Raw genomic sequence first — 26,260 nt, forward strand, 5'->3', positions numbered from 1 at the left:
ACCTTGTCAGCACTTGTAACTGCCCAGTGTTTCTCAATCCCAGGAAGTTCTGGAATAACTTTGGGTCAAAATGATGATCCGAGGTAACCATTCCTCAGTCCAATCTGAGACACACAGACATGACTCAACACTGAGGTAATAATGTCAAAACTATGGATACTGTACTATCATCAGGCGCTGTCTCAAGTATTTGGTATATAATAATTCATTTATTCACTCCTTAACCCTCTCATACAACTCTGTGAGGGTCATTTTACAGACAAGAAAACGAAGGCAGGGAAAGGTTGAATAGTATGCCCCAAATCATACATTTACATGATGGCTCTGGAATGGACTAACTCAGGCTGTCTGGCTCTGAGTTCAAGCTCATGACTCCACATCCTGCTGCCTGTTGAGTATTAGGAAGGCACATGAGTGTTTCCATTAGAGTTTAGGTGCTCAGCTGCGGGTAAGGGTGGTTAAGGTCCCTCAGTATGTCCTGTGGCCAATGACAGCAGATAAAACATGTGTGTGTGTGCATCCATCTAATGTTCAGTTCAGTTCAGTTGCTCAGTCATTCTGACTCTTTGTGATCCCGTGGACTGCAGCATGCCAGGCTTCCCTGCCCATCATCAACTCGAGGAGCTAGCTCAAACTCATGTCCATCGAGCCAGTGATGCCATCTAACCATCTAATGATAGATGTGCCTACTTTAAATAAGCCCAAAGAGGCTTATTCAAATAGGAGGCACACAAAAGATATACTGGGGAAATAATTAATAATTTAAGAAATTTACAGTGGTACTCCTTTAAAATGTCAAATATCCTAGTACCTTTAAAATACAATCATTTTAAAAAATTCAAATGTCAATTTGATGACTTAAGATAACTCCTACTGTGGAAGTGCTCTTATTTTAAAAAATTCTTTTTTGGCCATGTGGCTTGCAGGATCTTAGTTCCCTGACCAGGGACTGAATCCAGGCCATGACAGTGAACACACCAAGTCCTAACCACTGGACCTCCAGGGAACTCCCCTGGAAGTACTTCAAAACTACTTGCCCAGAACCAGGAAGGGCATGAATTCTCAGGTGTGAAAAAAATATTACAGGTGAACAAATGTTCATTACTGCACCGCCGGTCCTATAAAGGACAAGGAAACAACCCCAAAGTCCACCAGTAGAATGCTGGTTAAGTACATTGCCGTGAACTCTAAAGGTTTTTAAAAAGCAAAGAGCAAAACAGAACAACCTCATTTTTGCAAAAAGCCGGGGAAAAAAGCATGTTAGCATATGCACAGAAACAACAGAGGAATAGATATCAAAATATTTTCATAGAGGAGAAAAGTTAAATTATGGGGCCCTTTAATTTTCTGTGATACAGTTTCTTGTAGGACTTGAATTTTATAATAAATATCTACTTTTTCAGTAAGCAGAAAAAAATCAAATCCAATTAAAAAAGTACATAAACACATCCATGATATCCCAAAGTGACTATATTATCTCTAATGGAAGTCACAAGATGACTAAAAATTTTCACTGTTTCAAGTGGTTCCTGTATCACACTTTTATGGAGTCTTAGAACGAAGTGGATCTGAGAGGTGATACAGTTCAGTAGTTCAAACCACTTTTTAAATGGCATCGAGTTCTTCCTTCAAATAATATGTTAGGTAAGTATCCGGTGGCTAGTGAGGCATATTCATGGAACTTCCTGGACCAAAAGAAGAAAAGTCTGGAAATCGCTGACCGAGCCCAGTAACACAATGCTTTATTTCTGGTTACCAGCCGAAATTCTTCCATGTCTGACAGCCAGCATTTTACAAGGAGGCTTGGAGTCAAGAAAATTAAATGTAAGAGTTGAGACTCTGGCTTGGGGCAGATAAAGTACTTATAGGCTTTTAAAAGATCATTTCCTTTTAGCATTTATCTGGAATTCAATGCATTCCTCTCTGACCATCTTGTTCCGAAACTCTATCAGACTTGATCTTCTCTCTAATGGAACCCCCATGAAGACATTGATTCTCTGGTACTATATTCTGTATTATCATATTAAATATACTCCAAGGCCATAAAGGGAATTTCAGCTTGAGAAGGGATCATTCAAAAAACTGAACTTGCAAATGCCTCGTCCTTTCAATAACAGGAGACTTACGTTCAGATTGTTCCAGTGAACCTAGTGAAATAAGCCTAATGGTTAAGATTTATTATCTTCTAGGAATTCAGAGCTGGAGCCTGTGCTATTTGTAAAACAGCAGACTGTGGGTGGTGAATCTGTATGTAGAGGCAGTAGACAACCTAGATTTTAAAGTACCTTTCAACTTTTAAAATTCTTCATGGGAAAATTTTTACCCTTTCATTTTGACTGAAGATTTGTCCCATAGTTGGAAGGTAATATAAACTCTTCTGTGCATAGAAAATCTTTAATAGACACAACAGTTTCAAGAAGGTGTATGTCTGGCTGTCCCACATCTATTCAGAATCTCAGTCATCCTGCAGGGACTGATATAAATAAAATAAGGGAGATATTTGAGCTTTCTTGGCTGTTCTGGGTTCCCAGGGTCATGTATGACTATACAATCTAGGTGGGTGGCCCTAATGACAGAGTAGTTAGAAAAAAAAATTGCAAAGAAGATAGGTCCAGAAAAATGAGAAGGGGAACCCAAGTGGAGAAAAAAGTAGAAGAACTTTAAAGCAAAGAGAAGGCAAAAAGGAACAGTATGTAAGTAAGACAGATGAGGATGAATTGGAGAGTGGTTTCCCCAATATAGGCTGCATCAGAAGAAAAATGTGGCCAAGAGGAGCAGTGGGACCTGAAAGAGAAGTGGGGGAGGGTGAGAGAGAAAGGGGGTGTGTGGACGGCAGAGCATGGAAGTACAGCAGGAAAACTGCTGTTTGTATTCCAGCCCACAGTGAGGAAACGAACACCAGCCTCTCCGCGGCTTTTCACTAGCCTGCACCCTACACCGAGGCTTCTGTTCATTCATTAGTTCCTCCATTGATGGAGCCCTGTCCCTCTTCTGATATGCTGAGTAACAGCCACTCACTGGAGAAGCAAGGCCAAGAGGGAGAGGGAGCAAATGCATGAATGAAAGTAAGTTTTCTCAATGGGGAATGGTTTGCTGCTGGCACTTCTATGAAATTGAGGAGGGAAACTAAATTCAGGCTCATTCAATCTACAGTTGGACCTGCCAAGGCAGAAATAAGCAGAGGATGATGGTGAATACCAAGAGCTACACATGATAAAGGCAGGACAAGGAGCTAAGGAGCAGGTGGAAAGAAACTGCATGTAAATGAAAAAGAACTGTATGTAAATAAGAGATTGGAACAAATCCGTGACTCCCCATATACAGGCTGGCATACGGCCAGGTAGGAAGCTTTCATATTACAAGCCTTCCCAGTTAAAAATGGTTAACAATCACCCGCTCTTAACCAACTGGGCACATTCCTCACCTAAATACATACTGTCATGTAGTTCAGGGTATCTTAGTGATTAGAAAGGCCGAAAGATGTGGGGACAATTTTGATTCACTTTATTTAACCACTGAAATGTACTACTTCAGTTTATCCATACTTATATGTGTTTAATTTTATTTTTGCAGAAAGAAATCTGCCCACAAAATCTTCCCGGCTGTATTATTCTGATCGCACCAACTTGAACTGAACACAACTCCATAGACATCAATAAACTGTATTAGAAGAGAAATCTGATTTTCAGTATAAGTAGAAAATAGAAAAGAAGGAAAAGAGTATGTCTTAGGGAAGTCTTCTTTGGAAAATGCCTTTCAACAAATATTTTTTCCTTTGGTGATTGCCCTCTGTTAAGTCATTCTTCTGGACCTAGCGATTACCATACCAAGTAAAGTAAGTCAGAGAAAGATAAATATCATATGATACTGCTTACATGTATAATCTAAAACAAAAATAAAAACAAAAAACTTATTTACAAAACAGACTCACAGACACAGAAAACAAAATTATGAGGACTTCCCTGGTGGTGCGGTGGATAACAATAGGCCTGCCAATGCAGAGGACACTGGTTCAATCCCCGGTCTGGGGAGATTCCACATGCCAAGGAGCAGCTAACCCTGTGTGCCAAACTACTGGGCCTCTGCTCTAGAGTTCGTGAGCCCCAACTACCAAGCCTGCGTGATGCAACTGCTGAAGCCTGAGAGCCTAGAGCCTGTGCTCTGCAACAAGAGAAGCCACCAAAATGAGAAGCCCATGATCCGCAATGAAAAGTAGCCTCCATTCACCATTTCTTTTAGAGAAAGCCCACACAAAAGCAACAAAGACTCAGAGCACTCAAAAGTAAAATAATAAATAAAAATTAAAAAAGAAAACAAAATTATGGTCACCAAAGGGGAAAGGGGGGGATAAATTAGAAGTCTGGAATTAACAGATATACAATAGTATATGTAAAATAGATTAACAACAAGGTTCTACTGTATAGCACAGGGAATTATATTCAATACCTTGCAATAACCTATAATGGAAAAGAATCTGAAAAAGAATATATATATATACACACATATATATGGGAATCATTTTGCTGTACACCTGAAAGTAACACAACGTTGTAAATGAACTATGCTTCAATTTTTTAAAAAATGCAAATAACTTTAAAACCCTACCTTATGGTAAAGAAGCATATTTTAGTTTCTGCTCTCCCCCCACCGCCCCATACCCAAAAGTAGCTGAATCAATTTTTGTACAAAGAAGAGACTGGGAGAGCTAGAGAAAATGGAAATGGGATAAACTGGACAACAACGCTGGTTGTTCCAACGTGCCTGCTTCCCCAGGCGCCAACTGATTGGGGTGCTGAGATGAGGAGACAAGTATGAACCCTGAGCAAGGACTGTAGCACATCTGCGAATAAAGCTGGTTTGTAACGGGGTCACTCGTACAACCAGCTCATTTTCTAAATTGAAATAAATCAGAATGCATAAACTCACTGTCATCCCCACGTACTGCTGCCTTGGCTGTTTGGTCTAACAGAACTGATTTAGCTTGAAAAGGAAACTTGCAGGTTCTGTGTTGCTTGATTCTTCAAAAATCCATTACAGTTGGGAGCTCTTAAAAAAACCTCTGGTGTTTTAGTCACAGTAATCTTTAGACAACATATTAACCCACTAAAACTTAAGAGAAAAGTAACATTTACTGAAATAGAATTAATCCAGTAGTCTATTTCAGTTCAGTTCAGTTCAGTCACTCAGTCGTGTCTGACTCTTTGAGACTAGTCTATTTAGTGGGCACATAATAGCTCTGACCCTGAGGGAAGCTTCTGGAGCATCTCTAAGTTTTAGAAGACTGGCTTTGCAAAATCCAAGGTCCTATGGATAAATAAGTGTGGGAAGTATTATATACTACGGCTCCCTTTTGGAGATTCACAATGTAGCTATTCTGTAATGACAAGATCTATTAAAATCTGTATAACCAGGTGTTTCCCTTACTTAAATGGCTATGAACCATCTTAGTGGTGGTTATGAATGGTTCTAGACTGTATCCAGCTAAGCTGAAGCTCCAATACTTTGGGCACCTGATGTGAAGACCCAACTCATTGGAAAAGTACCTGATGCTGGGAATATTGAAGGCAAAAGGAGAAGGGGGCGGCAGAGGATGAGATGGTTAGACAGCATCACTGATTGAATGGACATGAATTTGAGCAAACTCTGGGAGATAGTGAAGGACAGAGGAGCCTGGCGTGCTGCAGTCCAAGAGGCCGCAGAGTCGGACATGACTTAGCGACTGAACAACAATAACAATTCTATCTTAGCTTACATAGTAGCTTAGATGGCCAGATTGTCTTCTAATTGCCTTCCAAACAAGACCAATCCCAGGGTTCAGGTATAATAATGTACCTTCCTTAGACTTGTAACTATTTCCTAGTTATGTAATTTTGGGGTTTCTACTACCCTTGGCTGGGACTCAGTGAAAGGTGGGGGAGGAGAAGCTTAAGATGGATGAGAGGACTTGAGAGGAATGTACACACAGCACCCATCAGCTCTTTCATTTACTGGAGAAACTGATGAGGTCAAGATAGAAAGTGAAACTCCTATCCAAGACAGTTTGCTGCTTTCAGAAAAATCCCTCAGTCTCCCTAGTGCTACACCTGGGAAGATAGGAGTTCATCCTGGGTGACTGATGACCCAATTATGAGTAGCCCAACTCTCTTCCCTGGCTGGACTAACCCAACTTGAACAACTCTATTTCTCATTGTGGCTCAGTGCTATTGGAGGTTCTCATGCAACACTCATTTCCTACTCCCTGGTCTGTTATAATTGACTTTTTCTACCTCTTCAACTAAATAAGTAAAATGTTGGGTAGCACCGGACAGCCCATTATTATCTTTGGGGAACAGTCAGCCCTTCCAACTAAGAGAAAAGGTGCTTTGCATTTGTCATCACCTCTTCTTCAGATTCTTATTAAAAGATGTTTTGGTGGAGTGGGTGGTCACAGTAGCAAAATATATACAGCAACTGTATATTCTAGGTCACGGCTATTGACTTACTATAGGCTTAAGTTTTCAATTTCTTACAAATGAGAAGAAAGTCCTTTTTTCCCCCTGCTTCATTACTACCAAGGTTGAATTGATGCTGCTGAGCTATGTTCATACTCTAGAGTGGCCTTTTTTTAGCCCTAGAAAAACAAAATCGGCCACTTTGGAGAGCAGCCAGTCTCCTCGGGCACCTTCCTCTGTGACTTTATAAACTTCAGAAGAACCGGCAGGTTTTGAAGAACTGGTTAGATGATCTGTCTTCTGGAAAATTGTCGTCATGTCATTCTTTGTTTACTGTATAATTAAGATTTCTTTTTCCTATAACTGAGCTAAAGATATTTTTTTCCACTTCCTGTGCAAACGGCATTTTCACATAATCCTAAACACACACAGTCACTCATAGTGATGAAAAAGCTTTTACGTCTTAATTACTGTGATAATACTGAGGCCCGAGATGACCCTAAAGAGAAAGTTCTCTTGGCTGGATTTCTCACAAATGAGGGCAGCGTGAGCTCTCAATAATAGGCTGGGCAGTCAGAAATAAGACCCAGGGGATCCTAGGAATAGACATACACTGCTCTGGACTAATCCTATGAGGAAAGACACCTGTCTGGAGTATTATCAAGAGCCCCTCTGCCTCCCTGAGCAAGGGTGGAGTGTGGTGACCCCAGTTGGGAGTTTGGCTTTGGGGTAGCTTTGCTTTGGGGCACAGACAGGAAATATGGGTCTTGGAATGACATTAAGAAAAGATATTCAGGATTAAAAGATCAGGGGATAAAGAGCCCACTGAAAACGCATTTAAAACAGGCGAAAAGATGAAGACAACTGAAAGCATCTGTCCTAAATCCTGGGAGCAGACCCTGTCATTAGAGAGAAGAGTGGGCTCTTCCTCCCAGGCAGAGAGCGTGAGAACATGGCTGAGTCTTAGTCAGGAGGAGGGAGGCAGCTTCAAAATCAGAACTGCGGGCCTAAAAGTATGCACCTGCAGCCAGAGAGGAAAAAAGCCAGAGATCCTCACTGGGGAGATGGAAAGAAAAGCTGTGCTATATTTGGGATGGAAAATAAAAGTGGACTAGCCGGGAACAATGCTGCTTCCCTATGGGGAACTAAACCCAGACCTTGCCCTGAGACTCAAAGCTACCCTGACCTGCCCTCCATGTGTCTGGGCAGCCAGGATCCAGAAAGATCACTTGTCCACTGAGCCTGGAAAGACCAGGTGGTGGACTGAATGTTTGTGCCTTCCCTATATATGTTGAATCCCTAATTCCCAAATGTGATGGTGTTTGGAGGTGGGGCCTTTGGGAGGTAATGGGATTTAGATGAGGTCATAAGGATGGGGCCCTAACGATAGGATTAGTGTCCTTCTAAGAAGGGACCAAAGAGCTTGCTTTCACTCTCTCTCTGCCATATGAGGACACAGCAAGATGCCTGTCAGCAAATCAGGAAGAGAACTCTCATCAGGAAATGAACCAGCTGATATCTTGATAATGAACTTCCCAGACTCCAGATCTATGTAAAATAAATGTCTGTTGTTTAAGCCACCCAGTATACGGTGTTCTGTGATGCAGCCCAGGCAGACTAAGAGCAGGTGTCTGCAGGTGGGGTTCCACTCTCCCCATGGTCCAGCTCAAAGTGCACCTGCTCCATGAAATCTTCCCACCTTTCTCCCAGGCAGAATTTCTCTCTTTTTTGCACAACTCTCTGTTTGCACTTTGACTCTAACACTTAGCCGTAGTCTTCCTTGAAATACTGACAGCTATGTATTAATTTGTTCTCACCTTATTTTCCCCTGCTCAAGTCGCTTCAGTCGTGTCTGACTCTTTGTGACCCCATGGACTGCAGCCTGCCAGGCTCCTCTGACAACGGGATTTTCCAGGCAACAACACTGGAGTGGGTTGCCATTTCCTTCTCCAGGGGATCTTCCTGACTCAGGGATCAAACCTGTGGCTCCTGCAGCTCCTACTCTGCACCATTTAGTCCATTTCACTCCCTGAGCCAATCCTAACTGAGGCAGGAAGTACTAACGTTGTCCTAATGAGTCACTTAATTGGCCCTAACATGAACGTGGCCTGTCAGCTGCAGGATAGCTTCCGGGTTTCAGAACTCTCTCTCCTCTCTTTTCCTTGGTTTATCAATGTGCCCCTGTTCTTATAACCTGAGTTTTGTATATTAGTTTCTGAGACCACTTCTGCCCCACTGTCAGCCCCGCCCCATAACAGGTCTGCCAGATAAAATATGAGATGAGCCCTCTTTTAGTATAAGTATAGCCCATGCAATATTTGAGACATACCAAAAGTTTACTTGCTGTTAATCTGAAAATTCAAACAACTGGACATTCTGTATTTTTCCTTGCTAAGCCAGCAACTTTCTCACCCTAGCAGCTCATGACCAAGTAACCTGTGTAAGAGGGGAATGTTGTCTTCTTGCCTGTACATCTTCTTGAGGACCACAGTCCTGTCTATGAAGCTTATGGCCCCACTCCAGGGGCCAGGACTCTCCTTTTCACTCTGTAGTTGCTTGTCTGGCTGGATCCCAGTGCCATTCATTCTGCCTGTTGGTCTGAACCTCTGCCGTGAGCCCAGTTCAGAGCTCATCCAGGTCTGAGCGTCAGCCTGTCCTCTGAGCTGTTGCGATGGCCTGTCCCATTTTGCCTTCAGAAAACTCCACGACTTCCAAATGATTCCCAGGATTTAACTGGAATATCTAACTATTTCCCACCAGACTGTGACTCCCCCAACGGGCCAGGGATTACTGTTTAATGAAACCTAGCATATGGCATGATGCTTTACACATTGTTGGTACTTCATGATACATTACTGTTAATCTAAAGTTAAAAGATGGTGTTATAGGTTAAATTGTGTCCCCCCTAAATATATGTTGAATTCCTAACCCCAGTTCCTCAAAATGTGATCTTATTGGGAATTAGAGTTGTAGCAGATGTAATTAGTTAAGATGAGGTCAAACTGGCATAAGGCAGGTCCTTAATCCAATATGACTGATTCCAAAGAAGAAAGACTTCCCTGGTGGTACAGAAAATAGGAGTCCATCTGTCAATGCAGTGAACACAGGTTCGACCCCTGGTCCAGGAAGATTCCACATGTCACAGAGCAACTAAGCCCATGGGCCACAACTACTGAGCTCGAGCACCTAGAGCCTGTGCTCTTCAACAAGAGAAACCACCACAAGGAGAAGCCAGCACCCCGCAACAGAGAGCTGCCCCCGCCCGCCTCCACTAGACAAAGTCCACACACAGCAACACAGACCCAGTGCAACTAACAGTGAAGAAATACAATTACACAGGATGCTCGGGGCTGGTGCACTGGGATGGCCCAGAGGGATGGTATGGGGAGGAAGGTGGGAGGGGGGTTCAGGATGGGGAACACGTGTACACCCGTGGCGGATTCATGTTGATGTATGACAAAACCAATACAATATTGTAAAGTAATTAGCCTCTAATTAAAATAAATAAATTAAAATTAAAAAAAAACCAAAACAACCTAAGTTAATAATAATAACAAATACAATTATAAAAAAGAAGAGAGACACACAGCCAAGAGGATGCTAGCGAAGACACGGTCACACAGAGGGAAGACAGCTATGTGAAAATGGAGGCAGAGATTGGAGTCGTGCTTCCACAAGCCGAGGAATGCCAGAGGCCACCAGAAGTTAATAAGAGACAAAGAAGGACTCCTTCCCTACAGGTTGGAGAGGGAGCACTGCCTTGCTGACAACTTGATTCAGACTTCTAGTCTTCAGAACTGTTATAAATTTCTGTTGTTTTAAGTGACCCAATTTGTGATACTTTGCTACGACAGCTCTAGGGAACTACCTTAAGGATTACATTATGGACCCAAAAAATGAGAATCTAGAAGAAATCAAATAATACTAGAGAGTTAGAAGGGGCTGACTATGAGATTATACAACTATAACTTCTTTATGCGTTGTCTCCAAATTTCCTCAAACAGAAACATCATAATTTGTGTTCCTTTAAAAATCTGAACCATATGATTAGAACTGCATGAGTACTATGGGTCAGAGGTTGGGCAGAAGTAAAGGCTATGAGTCCCTCAGAAATCCTCTGTGGTCTGCACAGAGGTGGGCACAAGAGACCAAGATCCACGGTGAGAGAAACTGGCAAGAAAGGTTTGGGAGGTATATCCCTGTGGGGTGGCTTTGTCAGGAACCACGGTTTCCATTCTGTTGCCTTCTGTTTTCAGAACCTCAGGACTTTAATATACACACTTAAAAAATGAAGACAATATCACTAAACATTTTTCATACTTCATTTCTTTGTTAATTATTCCCACATTTCATTAGCAGTGTCATGAGTTTATGAAGAATAAGTGCTACTGGTTGGGTCAAGCCAGAGTGACCAAATTCTAAGGCAGCAAATAACTATCTCTGTGTAGTTATAGGGACAAGAATTCTCTTGGCCATGCAACTATGGATTACATTTCAAATGAGAAGTCCATGCACAAGCTTTTGGAGATGTAGGAAGTGGAATAACACCAGCTACCAATCAAATCAAATCAAATCTTAGACAATCCTAATGAGCCCAGTCTGCACTGAGACACACCAAGATATAGTCCAATTTATTTGTCCATAGAACTTCCACAGACCTTTCATTCTAGCACTGTATGATATATGATAATTTGTGCATCTTCAGTCATGTCCAACTCTTTGCAACCCTATGAACTACAGCCTGCCAGGCTCCTCTGTCCATGGGATTTTCCAGGCAAGAATACTGGAGTAGGTTATAATTTCCTGCTCCAAGGGATTTTCCTGACCCAGGGATAGAACCTACGTCTCCTGCATTGGTAGGCAGGTTATTTACCACTGCGTCACCTGGGAAGCCCCATGTTATATAATAATAATGATGTTTATGGCACCCCACTCCAGTACTCTTGCCTGGAAACTCCCATGGATGGAGGAGCCTGGTGGGCTGCAGTACATGGGGTTGTGAAGAGTCAGACACAACTGAGCGACTTCACTTTCACTTTTCACTTTCATGCATTGGAGAAGGAAATGGCAACCCACTCCAGCGTTCTTGCCTGGAGAATCCCAAGGATGGAGGAGCCTGGTAGGCTGCCATCTACGGGGTTGCACAGAGTCGGACACGACTGAAGTGACTTAGCAGCGGCAGCAGCAGTGAGTAGTCACCATGCACCAAGGACTAGGCTGAGAGTTCATATGGATTATTTGATAAAATCTTCCTATCACCCTCATGAGACAGGAAAGAGAGACTTAAAAGGAATTAATCTGCACAACTGTTAAAAGGAGGCAGGATTCAAAAGTTTCCAAAGTCTTCCTCTTGAAGACTGTACAATTGATGGCACTGGGAGTCCTGCTGGCGGGGAACCATTTAATTTCCTGCTCTTTACAGGCAATATGCTAACAGTCTTCCATCTGCTAGATCAGGGGTTGATAAACTATAGCCTGGGGACCAAATATGGCCTGCTGCCTGGGCAAATATGCCCATGCCTATATCTCTACATATAGTCTCTGGCTGCTTTCTCAAGGACAGAGACTGTTCAGCCCACAGACAGAAAGCATTTACTATATGACTCTTTACAGAAAAAGTTTTCTGATCACTGTGTTAGATCATTGAATCGTTTTATTAATACTAACAGATCTATTAAAACGGGATTATCTCAGTTTTAGAGATGAAGAAACTTAGGTTCACAGAAGTTAAGCTCTTGTTCTAGAACAGTGTTTCTCTGATTTCCAAAATATAAAAGTTGTATTTTTCCATAGAATTGCCTTTTGTCTGCCAAAGATTGGAGATGGTGCTAAATGTGTATTCCTCCATTTCATGAAAGAAAAGACATTTTAATATCCAAGAATGAGCATTCTAATTACCAACAGTTCTTTTAGTGGAATAAATTTAATTTTATGAAAAGCTTTTTCTCACCCCATTTTGTAAAGGGTGGGTGAGAGTGCAGTCATGGACCAGCATGAGTTCAAGAACTGGCAATTGAGGGTGACTTCCTTAAGAAATTCATCTAGTAAGTGGCAGAGCCAGAGGTCTCAAAACAGGTGACACTTTCGTATCCGTTGGGACTGTCCATCTACCTCTGACCCATGCATTTCTTCTGTCTTCACTAGAGTGGGGAACCATGCTCACGCCAAGGGAGTCATGCATCATTTTTCTCCATGTCTTTCTTACCATCTCTCTTTCCTCTGGCTGATTTTTGTTTGTTTTTGTTTTTGGCTGTACTACACTGCATGTAAGATCTTACTCCCCCATCCAGGGATGTGTGGAAGTGTAGGGTCTTAACCATTGGATTGTCAGGGAAATCTCAACCTTTGGCTGTTTTGATTAAAACTAAACACTCAGGACTTCCCTGGTGGTCTAGTGGTTAAGAATCCTCCTGCCACTGCAAGGGACATGGACTTGATCCCTGGTCCAGGAAGATTCCCACATGCCTTGGGGCAACTAAGCCCCTGTGCCACAAGTACCAAAGCCTTTGCTCTACAGCCCGTGCTCCACGACAAGAGCAGCCCCCGCAGTGAGAAGCCTGTGCGCCGCAACTAGAGAGCAGCCCTCACTCTCCACAACTAGAGAAAGCCTGAAAGCAGCCAATGAAGACCCAGCACAGCCAAAAATAAGATAAATAAGAAAATATGAATCTTTAAAAGAGACTCAGTCTTTTTAAAATTAAAGTAAAAAATACTCAGTCTTTGTTCTTTAATAAAACAAATAAAAAATATCCCCCTGCTTATTTTTTATCTTGCTTTTCCCCACTTTTTAAACTTTTTATTTTGTATTGGGGTATAACTGATTAACAATGTTACAATTTCAGGTGAACAGTGAAGGGACTCAGCTGTACATACACATGGATCCATTCTCCTCTAATCTCCCATCCCATCCAGCCTGCCACATAACATTGAGGAGAGCTCCATGTGCTATACAGGAGGTCCTTGTTGGTTATCCATTTTAAATATAGCAGTGTGAACACTCTGGAACCTGACTGAGCTCAGTTAACCATTTTCTTTTTATGACAGTTTGATCTGTTTGCCATTGAGGAAAATGATCCATATGAAAATACCAACACAATGACATTACAGACTTCTTTTTTAGTGTAAGCCACGATGCTAGAGGCTCTTAGGACAGGAAGAAATTAAATGACTTTATCAAGCCACTGAGACTGTCCAATCTGAGTAAAATAGTTTGAATGTATGTCTTTCTAGTTTCAAGGTCTTTCTATAAGGGATCAGATCACAGACTATAAGGAAAAGCCTCGCCCTCCATCGATAATTACCATCATCTCTTTAATACCACATTGCTAGAAATTGTTCTATTATAGTGAACTACCACAAGTAGAGCAGTCAAGCTATTTAAAAATACAAGCAAAAGTTAATAATGTAAAGTGACTATGAAGGCATTTTAAATTACATTCATATTCTTGAACAAATGAGAACATTCAAATTATTGCACTGTATATAACTATATAATGGCATATATTTAAATATTTCTGATTCTGAACTATTCCTCTATTTTTTAAATTACATTAATAAGATGAGAAGTACAAGGGAAGTTCCAATTACTCCTCTGATCTTAGGCTGAATATCTTTAAATGATTAAATGAAACTTACTGTGTATTCTGGTCCCAGACGTTCATTTGGGCAAGACGGAAAAGAAAAAAGAGAAAATGATGATTAAGACCACACTTATATCCAATATAAAGCCACAGAACTAACAAATATTGCTGAATTATAATTATTAAAACTGTGGCAAAGAAACCTTCTGAGAATTAAACTTTCACAAACACTAAGTGTCTCCATGTTTGCTCTTGAAACTCTTTCATATGATACTTCTGCGGTTGGGTAGATAAGGAGTGTAAGACAAGATTCAATTAGCCTATAGGTTTGTGGCTAATTAAAAACTAAAGAGTTGGCCTTAGAAAAGCAGAATTAAAGACTAATAATTCCAGTAGAGCATTTCATTAACCACAAAGGAAATCTTTTAAGTGGAAAAGCAGCTTTTAAAACCAATAAAAATAGCTTGTTAGGCTGATATTCAAATGGGACCTTGAATTTTCATGTGTTTGAGGTCAGGAACCAAACCTTTTAAATTTTTTGGCCAGTTTTTAGCTCAGTATCAATATTTTGAGTGTCGTTATTACTCCACTACAAGTTGAGGAGGAAACTGATTTTCATATTATCTGATTGCAAAGGAAGTGGTTTGGAGCAGAGGGACCCAACAGAACCTTTTATATAAATTATAAAAATAGTCAAGTTTTGTTCTGTGTGTGTGTGAGGGGGAGGGTGTCTGTAAAGCAAAGAAGTCAAAATAAACAACTTGATTGTGAACAAACCACACCTTAAAATTACTTAGGGATTATTGAGAAAAGAAGGAGAAATAAGGATAATGAAACCTCTAGAAATGTCACTAAGTAGAGCTTCCTTTTTCTTCTCTATATGCTATTTACAATGATCACTTCAAGAAGGAAGATAGAATGGTTTAGCTTAACCCCTACAACCTCCTGCTAGGAAGAGTGTTGACTTAAAAGTATGGAGACAAAGGGTCAGGGAGCTGTCACAGGGCTCCTGTGAGTCCCTGCTGGGATAATCCATGCTCAATCAGTGAATCTGAATCCCCCTATGTCCTTGCATGGATGCTTGTAACATATTGGGTGTACAAGGACTTACCCGTAATTGTGTAGGGATAATAGTTCCACGCCTTCTCTGTTACATAAAATATTTTGGGAACAACAGCTCTAGCCCAACTAGGCAGTTTGCTAGGAGGAAAGAAAGAAAACGACAATTAGAGTCTGTCCAGTGCCTCACCCTGCTACCTTATCTTTCCAGAGAAATTGACTGCTAGAGAAATCAGAGGACTTTTATTTCTGCTCTTCTCTCCACAGCAACTTGGTCCCTATCTCCCTGGTCTTCATCACTGTTAACCTGTCCTCTGTTGGTATTAGTATTTAGGCCACGTAGGATGACCATAGACAATAGAAGGCAGGAAAGAGGTTCAGAACAGATTGGTTCCCCAGAAGGAACCAACACTGCCAATACCTTGATTTCAGACTTCTGACCTCCATCCTGGGAGAGGATTAACGTGTGTTGTCTTAAAGCCATCCAGTTCACCGCATTTGTTACTGCAGCCCCACGAAACTAAGGAAACGACAGAGCCATTTCTCTGGAACAGGGACCCGGGCAGCCATTTGCAAAAAACATTCTCAAAACAAGGAAAACCCTAGGGCACAGGTCCCAAGACCATTAGTAACCGAGGACTAATTAAGTTTTGCTTTGCTTCATTCTGTTTTCCTTCTGAGGCAAACTTCACAGCTTTCTGCAGGCCCAGAAAATTCCTTATATATCCCTGTAATATGTTTGCATGATTTCACTGCGCCCCACACTCCACTCTGGGGCTTTCTCTTTTTCCGGCTGCTACTATCTGGTTTTTCTCCTGTGCTGGTGCCCACAGCTAAGTGTCTGGGACACCAACGTCTAGCAGTACGTCAGACCCAGAGAGAGGACGCAGACTCTTGGCAGTTGACAATAAAAAACATCAAGAAGCAGTTGTGAATTGCAGGCTGATCTAGCTAAGAGAGTGGGGACCCCAAGGTAACAAACCCCATATCCCCTTCTTGGACACGGGGTTTAAATGACATCCAGAGCCAGTAAAATACTGTGCACCTTGTATGTCTTCCCAAATTGCTTCTCTTCTTTCTGACAGTACCCAGGACCTGCTTTTTAAAACACAAATACATATCTCTGATGGTTGGCCAGACCTAACTCAAAGAAAGCTCTGAGCCGTTTATCATGGTTAAAATAAATGGGGAAATCAGAGGCCCCCCCTGAAGCCGGGTGGGCATCAGTTGAAGGACACTGTTCATAGGTGCGCTGTGAGAGGCATGCAGAGCAGTATTATAATTCACAGGCGAGTTCTTTTTGCTGCTGTAATGCAGAATGTCTCACTCTCATAAAATCGTTTCTGCAGTAAATGCTCATTTACCTTCCCTTTGCTCCACTAGGAAGGAAGAGACGTGCTTCCCAACAGAGGATTTTATAGCTTTTGCCTAGGATTTATTCTTTCAGTCACTGAAGCTGGAGGGTAACTGGGATTGACGTTGAGAGTGGGAAAGTAGCGCTGGGCTGGCTTGTGGGAAGTGGTCACGATCACCAGGTCCCCGGGTCCCCTCCTGCTTGCCTCCACACACCAGTGTGATATGCCATTGTGTCAATCAAGGAGATGTTGATTCTACTCATAGGCAAATTGGTTTCTCATGCTTTCAATGGATTGAAATGGGATTGTAGAAGCTCCCCACGGTAAGCTAGGCATTGTTCAGCTTAGACCAAGTACTTTTGTCTCCCTTCAAGCGTTAGAAACCATTCTCCACTGTTCTGTCTACACTGCACACCCCCCACACCCCGGACTCATCAGCCTCTTGATAGTACTTTGGGGTCCAAGTCTTCCTCCCTTCATAACTCATTCCCTGTATCATTTAAAAAGCCTCCCAGCAGAACCATATTCCTAAGCAACAATCATTTTCTGGAAGGAAGATGACAAACACCAGTCATTTTCCATTCATGTTGAGACTTGTCCTATTTGTAAATGATCAGGACTACAGGCTGTAGAATCTTTATCTTAGCTGTCTCATCTGCCAACGCGTGCAGAATATGCCACACTATCATCAAATACCCTTTCTAAGGCACCCTGAAACAACATTTAGCCAAGATGGCTGATATGATTTTATATGACTCTTCTACATAGTCTGGGAAGCAGGCCCTTCTGGAATAAGCCATTTATTAGGGCAGGCACAGGAGGCATTGGAACAAATTCCACGATATGTCATTTAAATATTTTTAAGCCTACTACAGACCTTCTCTTAGCCCCTGACTTCCCCAGAGCACATCATTACTCAAATCGTTTTTGTCTGAGAAAGTAAAATTCATTTTTCCCTGCAGCAATGATTTATCAGGGCTGCAAAGGAAATGGAATTAAATTAGACTCCACTGCTGCTGTCACTTTTATGATGTATACTGCCACACAGCCTACAATTCCAAGGAGAAGCCTGTCACTCAAACTTGCTACCTGGCGTCAAACAAGAATCTCTCTGCTGGAAAGCCGGCATGACTTGAATCACGTTCTGTTCGTCTACTGGCAGAGATCAAACCCCCCAAAATCATCTCACCATGGCTCAGGCTTGAGACACTGAGTAAAAACACAAAACTCTAAAATACTGCGTTTCTCTAAAACCTTTTCCTTGTCTCCCAAGGATAGACTTTTTATATTGTTTCATTTCTTATATCTTTATTTTGCATGAAATAGAACATATCAATGACAGCCAAGTGGTCAACTCGCCCCGGGTTACACGGGACTGTCCTGGTTTTAGCAGTAAAAGGTCCTACATGTCAAATTCCTTGATCATGAGCAAAATGGGAAGCTGGTCATTCTAGAGCAGTGGTTCTCATTTCAACAGGAAAGAGGTGAGGGAATTTCCCCCGCCAGGGGCTATTTGGCAAAGTCTGGAGACATCCTCAGCCGTGAGAGCTGGGGGGGTGGGGATGGGGAGCGATGCTGGCCTGGCATCTAGTAAGAAGAGGCCAAGGATGCCCCAAGGCAGGCATAATCTGAATTTGCCTCAGGTTAAGAATGTTTATCTACTTCATAAAGAGTTTTTGGAACTGAATCCTAAACCATCTCTCCCTTCTATGGTTTTACAATCCAGATTATCACCAAATTCTCCAGCATATCTAACCTCATTTTGCAATTTATGTTCATTTGGGAATATTTTTTGGCTTCAGGGGTTCTTGAACATCATCAGGCCAAATGTGGTCCAAATGGAGTCTAATTTCATTTTCTCAACAGGGGTCAGAATTATGACAGTCTCAACTAGACACTTTGAACTTAAACATTCCGGGCAGGGAGTCCTTCTGAGTTCACAAAATAACAGTGCTTTGGGAAGAACTTCCTGGGGTCCAGTGGTTGGGATTCAGCATGTTCACTGCCAGGCCTGGGTTCAATCCCTGGTTGGAGAACTGAGATCTTGAAAGTCACGTGATGCAGCCAAAACCCCCACCCCAAAACCAACCAACACACAAACAAAAAAACTGTGCGTCACACAAGATTTTCTGCCGAACCGCATATCTGAAACTAGCCACTATCTATGCTAAGATTAGGCTCAAAGAACTGCAGTTCATTTAAGTGACTTTTAAAAAATAATTTTATTTATTTATGGTTGCACTGGGTCTTCACTGCTGCGTGCGGGCTTTCTCTAGTTGCAGTGAGCCAGGGCTCCTCTTCGTTATGGCTGCTCTTGTGGTGGAGTGCAGGCTCTAGGCTCGCTGCTTCAGTAGCTGTGACGCACCAGCTTAGTTGTGATGCGGCATGTGGATTCTTCTTGGACCAGCAATCGAACCCATGTCCCCTGCATTGGCACGTGGATTCTTATCCACTCTACCATCAGGGAAGTCCCATTTAAGTGTTTCTTAAAAGGTCTTAGCTACCTTCATACCTCCATTTCCCACTGGTCCAAGACGGATATTCTGATCTTTTCTTTTTTGTGCCCAAATCTGACATTTAACAGTCGTTTGATAATAATCAATTGTCCCTCTCCAGTTGTGTATAAAGTGATTTCTGAGGTCTTTAAAATTCTTTTCCGCTGCTATGACTTACTCATTTGCTCCTTAATACATTGGTTTCTGGCTGGTCTTTTCGTTCTGATCTTAATGTAATTCTTTATACTGCAGCAAAGAGATGAACAGAGTTTCTGGACTACAGCCATTACCTGTGGGAGATAAGGCTGCTGGGGCATCACCCACAGAAGTTCCTTGAACTTGGACACTGCTGCCACTCTTCCTATAAAAGGACGGTATGTTCTGGATTCTGGGAAAAGAAGCCTACCTTGTGTCAGTTCTTGGAAGGCTCCGTGTGTGAACAGTGGGAGGCTAATGTGGCAGGGGTGCTGGGGAGCACCTAGGGGAGTCGACCACATGTGTCGGCATCACTGGGTAGGAGCGTGGCAGAATCACGGTGGAAACTGCTTGACAGAATGACCCTGAAGACCCCAACCAGGCCGAGACATCCCGCTTCTGTGGCTTTTCCATGGGAGTAATCAAAGGGACAGAAGGCATGGGGCCCGGCAGCATGAGAATGCCTGATGTGTTCTTAAGGATTGAGATGGGGACCAAATGAAGAGCGTGGACTGAAAGGTACATCTGAAAGAGGGCCCTCACGTGTTCTATTTTTTCTAATGTATATTAAAAATACTATTAATTTATTTAATATTATATGCAATAGACATGAATTGAATATTTATTTAGGATATATGACTAAGCATTCTAAAATATATAATGTTCTTGTACAGATGGCTATTGTGTACTGCCTGTTACCCATAACTAGAATGCAAGTCACACCAGGGTACAGATCTTTGTCCTCTTCACTGCTGCTCCCCCAGCCAGCACCTAAAATGATGACTGGCACACAGTAGGTGCTTAATAAATATTCTCTGAATTAATGAAGATCATCTCTGGATATTCAGAAATCAATAATAACCATGAGGAGTCTTTCAAAATAGCGTGGGAATAAGCTCTTAGGTCAGAATCTCTGGCTCCAACACTTCCTCTATGACCTGTTGCCTGGGAGGTCAGAATCTCTGGCTCCAACACTTCCTCTATGACCTGTTGCCTGGGCAGTGGGCTCTCCCACTGCCACATGAACTGTGGCTCTAGGCTCTTACTTTGGGGGAAGATCTGGGAGAACAGGAAGAAAAAATGAGAAAGAAAGACCCAAGCCACAGCATCAAGGCTCTACCAATGAGCTGGTAGGTAAAGTGACCATCTGGTGGCTTTGCTTATCCAGGTAAACAAGATTCATGGCATAGGGAAGCTGTCCCCTTTTCTACCCAGAGCCACTAGAAGCCAGGAGAGGTTGCCCTGGAAGGCAAGAGCCATGTAGTGGGAGAAAGGTCTTCGCCATGCAAATCATTTCAGGCATTAGGCGGAATCACCGTTAGAAGCTGGCAACCCTCCCTGACTGGCAGCTGCCAGCACAGCCTAATTAATCCAGCAGCCATAGTGGAGAAGAACATGACACTTCATGACTGATAAACAAGCCTAAAAATAGGCTCCATCTTTTCTCCAATTCCCCTCCGCCCCCATCTGCTTCTCTCGTGAGTTTCAGTGAGAGGGGACAGGAGTGAAGCTAGGAATGAGGTGAAAATGAAAGGGGACAAAAGAAAAGCTCCATCCTCGTAAGATTCTGGATGACAGGTTTTATTTAGAATCACTATTCCAGATTTGTATCTTGACTCTTTTCCCCAGACGCCAGTTGAAATCAGGATTTTTGCAGACAAGCCAAGAAACACCACTTATTTGGTTGACTGAACTGGACTGAAGGCCCAAGGACAACCACCAGATGTACTAATGTATTAGTACTAATGTAATGTTCTAAATGCATTAGGGCAGCCACCCAAATGTACTGCGCACAACAGTGTATAAGACACTATAGGAAGGGCCAGAGAATGGAGTAACCCCACAATCCAGGGAGCTAAGCGACAAGAACTAAAAGGATAAATGGCATTTGAAAAAGACACTACACTCAATTTAAAAATGGGCAAAGGATTTCAATAGACATGTCTTCAAAGAAGACATATAAATGGCTAATGAGCACATGAAAAGATGCTCAATATCATTAGTCATTAGGAAAACGCCAATCAAAACCCAAACAAGATACCACTTCAAACCCACTAGGATGGCTGTAATCAAAAAGACAGACAATAACAAGTGTTGGTGATTATACAGAGACATTGGAACCCTCATACATTGCTGGAGGGAGTATAAAATAGTACAGTCACTTTGGAAAACAGTCTGGAAGTCCCTCTCCCCACTCACTAGCAGCCAGGCTTGACCTGGGAACTCAGTGGGATGTTTATGCCTGGAATTTTATTTTATTTGGCCATACTGTGCATCTTGTCAGAGAAGGCAATGGCACCCCACTCTAGTATTCTTGCCTGGAGAATCCCAGGGATGGGGGAGCCTGGTGGGCTGCTGTCTATGGGGTCGCACAGAGTCAGACACGACTGAAGTGACTTAGCAGCGGCAGCAGTGCATCTTGTGGGATCTCAGTTCACCAACCAGGGATTGAACCTGGTCCATGGCAGTGAAAGCCTAGAATCCTAACCACTAGACCACCAGAGTTATTCCCTATGTTTGGCATTTTAGAACAAAGGCTAGAAAGAAAAAATGGACAGCTCAGGCCTACCCACGGCAGCCATGATGGTAATGGCAAAATGAAAAGGTCAGTTTCACTGAAGATGGTTCATCATTGTTGTTCTTGGCTTCTTGGAGCTGCCCTGACCTGATAGCTATCCAATCTCAAGCTTCCAGATAATTCTGTGGACCACTAACATCGTTCCATGAAATGTCCTTTCTGATCAAGAGAGACCTGGGGAGGAGGCCCTGATGACACAGCCATTGAGTACTTCCAGTGCTCCAGATAGTTGCTCTGGGTAATAAATCGATAAAGCAGTTTCTGAATGTGATTTGCCTTGCCATACAAATTGATGTAAAGAAGGGAATCTATTACTTTTGCCAGATCATGAGTTCAGGTCCATAGGACATCGATATTTCTGAGCACCAGAACAACTTAGTAACTTCCAGTCCAACTGTTAGAACCCACTTACCTGTGGTCAGTGAGGGGGTCCACAACACGCTGCAGTGACATCAGCATTATTTTGAGCTGAAGACATTTGAGAATCCAACAGTTGCAGGAAGACATTTTTTCTGAATTCTGCTTATCCTCATAAAAACAGAGCCTCCCAAAAGAATTCAACTGTTATAAATCCCCTCTCCAGGAGTTTTGCAACCAGAGAAGATTGACTCCTATCACCAGAGACAAGAAGTAAGCACCAGGACAAGAAAGCACCTAAACAGACATTGTCACAAACCTATCTTCTCTCTCCTGTTCTCCTGAGGCCCCATTTATTTTTCATACAAGACACTTCTTTTCCCATAAGTCCCTTTTCTCTCCCTCCCCTATTAAAATGGTATATAAGCCCCAAATTCTAACCACTCCTTTGAGTCATATTTTTCTGGATGCTCTTGCCTGTGTACACGGATAAAAACGTGTCTTTTCTCCTGTTAATCCATCAGTTTCAGTTTAATTTGCAGGACCCGAACCATCAATATGAAATGGATTACAAACAGCTGAGAAAAGAGAATTGAAAGGCCAAGGAGAAAAGGAAATTCCCATTTGAATGCAGAGTTCCAAAGAATAGCAAGGAGAGATAAGAAAGCCTTTCTACGTGAACAATGCAAAGAAATAGAGGAAAACAACAGAATGGGAAAGACTAGAGATCTCTTCAAGAAAATTAGAGATACCAAGGGAACATTTCATGCAAAGATAGGCACAATAAAAGAAAGAAACAGTTTGGACCTAACAGAAGCAGAAGATATTAAGAAGAGGTGGGAAGAATAAACAGAAGAACTGTACAAAAAAAAGTCTTAATGACTCAGATAATCATGATGGTGTGATCACTCACTGAGAGTCAGACATCCTGGAATGCATCCTGGAAGTCAAGTGGGCCTTAGGAAGCATCACTACGAACAAAGCTAGCAGAGGTGATGAAATTCCAGCTGAGCTATTTCAAATCATAAAAGACGATGCTGTTAAAGTGCTGTAGAAGGGAAGGGCAATCCACTCCAGTGTTCTTGCCTGGAGAATCCCACGGATGGAGGGGCCTGGAGGGCTACTGTCCATGGGGTTGCACACAGTTGGACACAACTGAAGTGACCTAACACAATATGCCAGCAAATTTGGAAAACTCAGTAGCGGCCACAGGATTGGAAAAGGTCAGTTTTCATTCCAATGCCAAAGAATGTTCAAACTACCGCAAAATTGTACTCATTTCAAGTGCTAGCAAGGTCATGCTCAAAATCCTACAAGCTACGTTTCAACAGTACGTGAACTGAGAACCTCCAGATGTACAACCTGGATTTAGAAAAGGCAGAGGAACCAGAGATCAAATTGCCAACATCCACTGGATCATAGAAAAAGCAAGAGAATTCCAGAAAAACATCTACTTTTGCTTCATTGACTAGGCTAAAGCCTTTGACTGTGTGGATCACAACAAACTGTGGCAAATTCTTAAAGAGATGGGAATACCATACCACCTTACCTGCCTCCTGAGAAATCTGTATGCAGGTCAAGAAGCATCAGTTAGAACCAGACATGGAACAACAGATTGGTTCAAAATTGGGAAAGGAGTGCATCAAGGCTGTGTATTGTCACCCTGTTTATTTAACTTATATACAGAGTACATCAAGCAAAATGCCAGGCTGGATGAAGCAAAAGCTGGAATCAAGATTGCTGGGAGAAATATCAATAACCTCAGATATGCAGATGATACCACCCTTATGGCAGAAAATGAAGAGGAAATAAAAAGCCTCTTGAGGAAGGTGAAATAGGAGAGTGAAAAAGTTGGCTTAAAACTCAACATTTAAAAACTAAGATCAAGGCATCTGCTCTCATCACTTCAGGGCATATAGATGGGGAAACAATACAAACAGTGACAGATTTTATTTTCTTGGGCTCCAAAATCACTGCGGATGGTGACTGCAGCCACGAAATTAAAAGACGCTTGCTCCTTGGAAGAAAAGCTATGACAGACCTAGACAGCGTATTAAAAAGCAGAGACATTACTTTGCTGACAAAGGTTCGTCTGGTCAAAGCTATGGTTTTTCCAATAGACATGTATGGATGTAAGAGTTGGACCATAAAGTAAGCTTAGCGTCCAAGAACTGATGCCTTCAAACTGTGGTGTTGGAAAAGACTCTTGAGTCCCTTGGACTGCAAGGAAATTGAACCAGTCAATCCTAAAGAAATCCACCCTTAATATTCATTGGAAGGACTGATGCTGAAGCTGAAGCTCCAATACTTTGGCCACCTGATTCGAAGAACTGACTCACTGGAAAAGACCCTGATGCTGGGAAAGACTGAAGGCAGGAGGAGAAGGGGACGACAGTGGATGAGATGTTTGGATGGCACCAAACATTACCAACTCAATGTCCATCACCAACTCAATGGACATGAGTTTGAGCAAGTTCCAGGAGACGGTGAAGAACACGGAAGCCTGGTGTGCTGCAGTCCATGGGGTCGCAAGGAGTCAAGACGTGACTGAGCAACTGAACAACAAAAAGTGGATGGAAGAAAAGTTTTTCCTCCTTGACACCACTCATAAGATGGACAGCTGGACTTACAAATAATGAAATCAGTTGACCTAGGCCCTACTTTGATCAGAATACAAGGACCATGTCTTACTTATTAAGAGATTCTTAATACCAGAACAATTTGTTACATATTGTCAATTTCAATAAATATTCAATTAATGAATTACAATTATAAAGCAGCCTCACCATAATGAGAGTCCCAAGATCTCTGCCTGCAGGATATGTGTTAGCCTGAGGTGGGTTAACTCTAGTTCGTAACTACAAAGTAGTGAAAAGTGTTCGTTGCTCAGTCATGTCCTATTCTTTGAGACCCTGTGGACTGTAGCCCGCCAGGTTCCTCTGTCCATGGGATTTCCCAGGCAAGAATACTGGAGTGGGTTGCCATTTCCTCCTCCAGGGGATCTTCCCGACCCAGGGATTGAACTTGGCTCTCCTCCATTGCATGGATTCTTTACAGTCTGAGCCACCAGGGAAGACAGTTTACTTTTATGATTACGAAAATAGGTATTTTATAGTTATGTCAAGCATCAATTTTTTTCTTTTTTGTTACTAAACCATAATCTTCCTGGTTCTGAGATAAAATAACGGACTTACTTAGATTTGTGCAAAAGGAGCTAAAAGTACTTTTTCCTGTGCTTTGTTGGTTACTCATTTATGTATGCTGGAGGAGAGTTGGAGTAATGTCTGAAACATACTTCAAGCGTAGAAAATTAGGATTCAAAAGGATCTGAAACGCTATTTTAACTGCCTACTTGATGTCTGAAACTGCCTGAGAAGTGAGTATTCTACTATGCTCAAACACTCCCAGCAACAGCACAATGTACTATATAAATCACCCTACTATGTTTTCTGATGGCTTGAATACTTAGATTTCTTCCTTAAACTGAGCCTAAATCTTTCTCCTGGCATTCTCACCCACTGGTCTTAGTCTAATTGGTCCTCTTGAGGTCATACAGAATACATGGGCCTAATTATTCTTCCACCTGATCACACCATTATATGCCCTAATATAGCTTTTCCAGGTTAAATGTCCTTGGCTTCGTCCAGTATTCTTCACATCACTGGGGTTTCTAATCCTAAGATTCATATGAAGAATTTTGGAAAAGTTCAGTAAGTAGGAGAGACTTACCCTACCAGACATCAAGACTATTTATAAAGCTATAGTAACTGGGAATTTTAGGATTATATCCTTAAATTCTATCTAAAAACAACCTTGTTGGCATTTTAATTAGATCTACTTTAAATTTATAACGGACCTGAAAATTGATTGGAACTTTATAATGCAGCATGTCCCATTCATGAATACTCTCATTTGTGCAGGTTTTTAAAAAATGTCCTCTGTTAATTGTTCATATTTTCTCCAAAAAGATTTTGTGTATCTGTAGATTTTTTTACTGGGTACCTTAAGTTTCCTTTTCTCTTATAAACGGAATTTTTAAAACTTATTTTTTCCACTTATTGCTCCCATTGTGTAATAGTGCTATTGATTTTTCTATTATGAATTTTATACCCAGCAATCTTGTCAAATTCTCATATTAATATTAATGAACAAAATCTGATCAAGTAATGAATTATTATTACTATTATGCTGCTAAGGCTCTTCAGTCGTG

General features: G+C 41.9%; 1 protein-coding gene across 1 annotated transcript in view; it reads right to left on the reverse strand.

Moving 5' to 3' along the window:
- Window positions 1-26,260, reverse strand: part of PITPNC1 (phosphatidylinositol transfer protein cytoplasmic 1) — a 218,060-nt gene that overhangs the window by 99,069 nt on the left and 92,731 nt on the right. The window contains exons 3-4 of the mRNA XM_070773829.1: window positions 15,123-15,211; window positions 14,067-14,074 (exon numbers count right to left, since the gene is read on the reverse strand). Of these exons, the coding sequence (XP_070629930.1) occupies window positions 14,067-14,074; window positions 15,123-15,211 (97 nt within the window). The remainder of the gene's footprint in view (window positions 1-14,066; window positions 14,075-15,122; window positions 15,212-26,260) is intronic.

This window comes from Bos indicus, chromosome 19 (assembly GCF_029378745.1).
Source record: "Bos indicus isolate NIAB-ARS_2022 breed Sahiwal x Tharparkar chromosome 19, NIAB-ARS_B.indTharparkar_mat_pri_1.0, whole genome shotgun sequence".
In the NCBI taxonomy this organism is placed as follows: Eukaryota; Metazoa; Chordata; class Mammalia; order Artiodactyla; family Bovidae; genus Bos; species Bos indicus.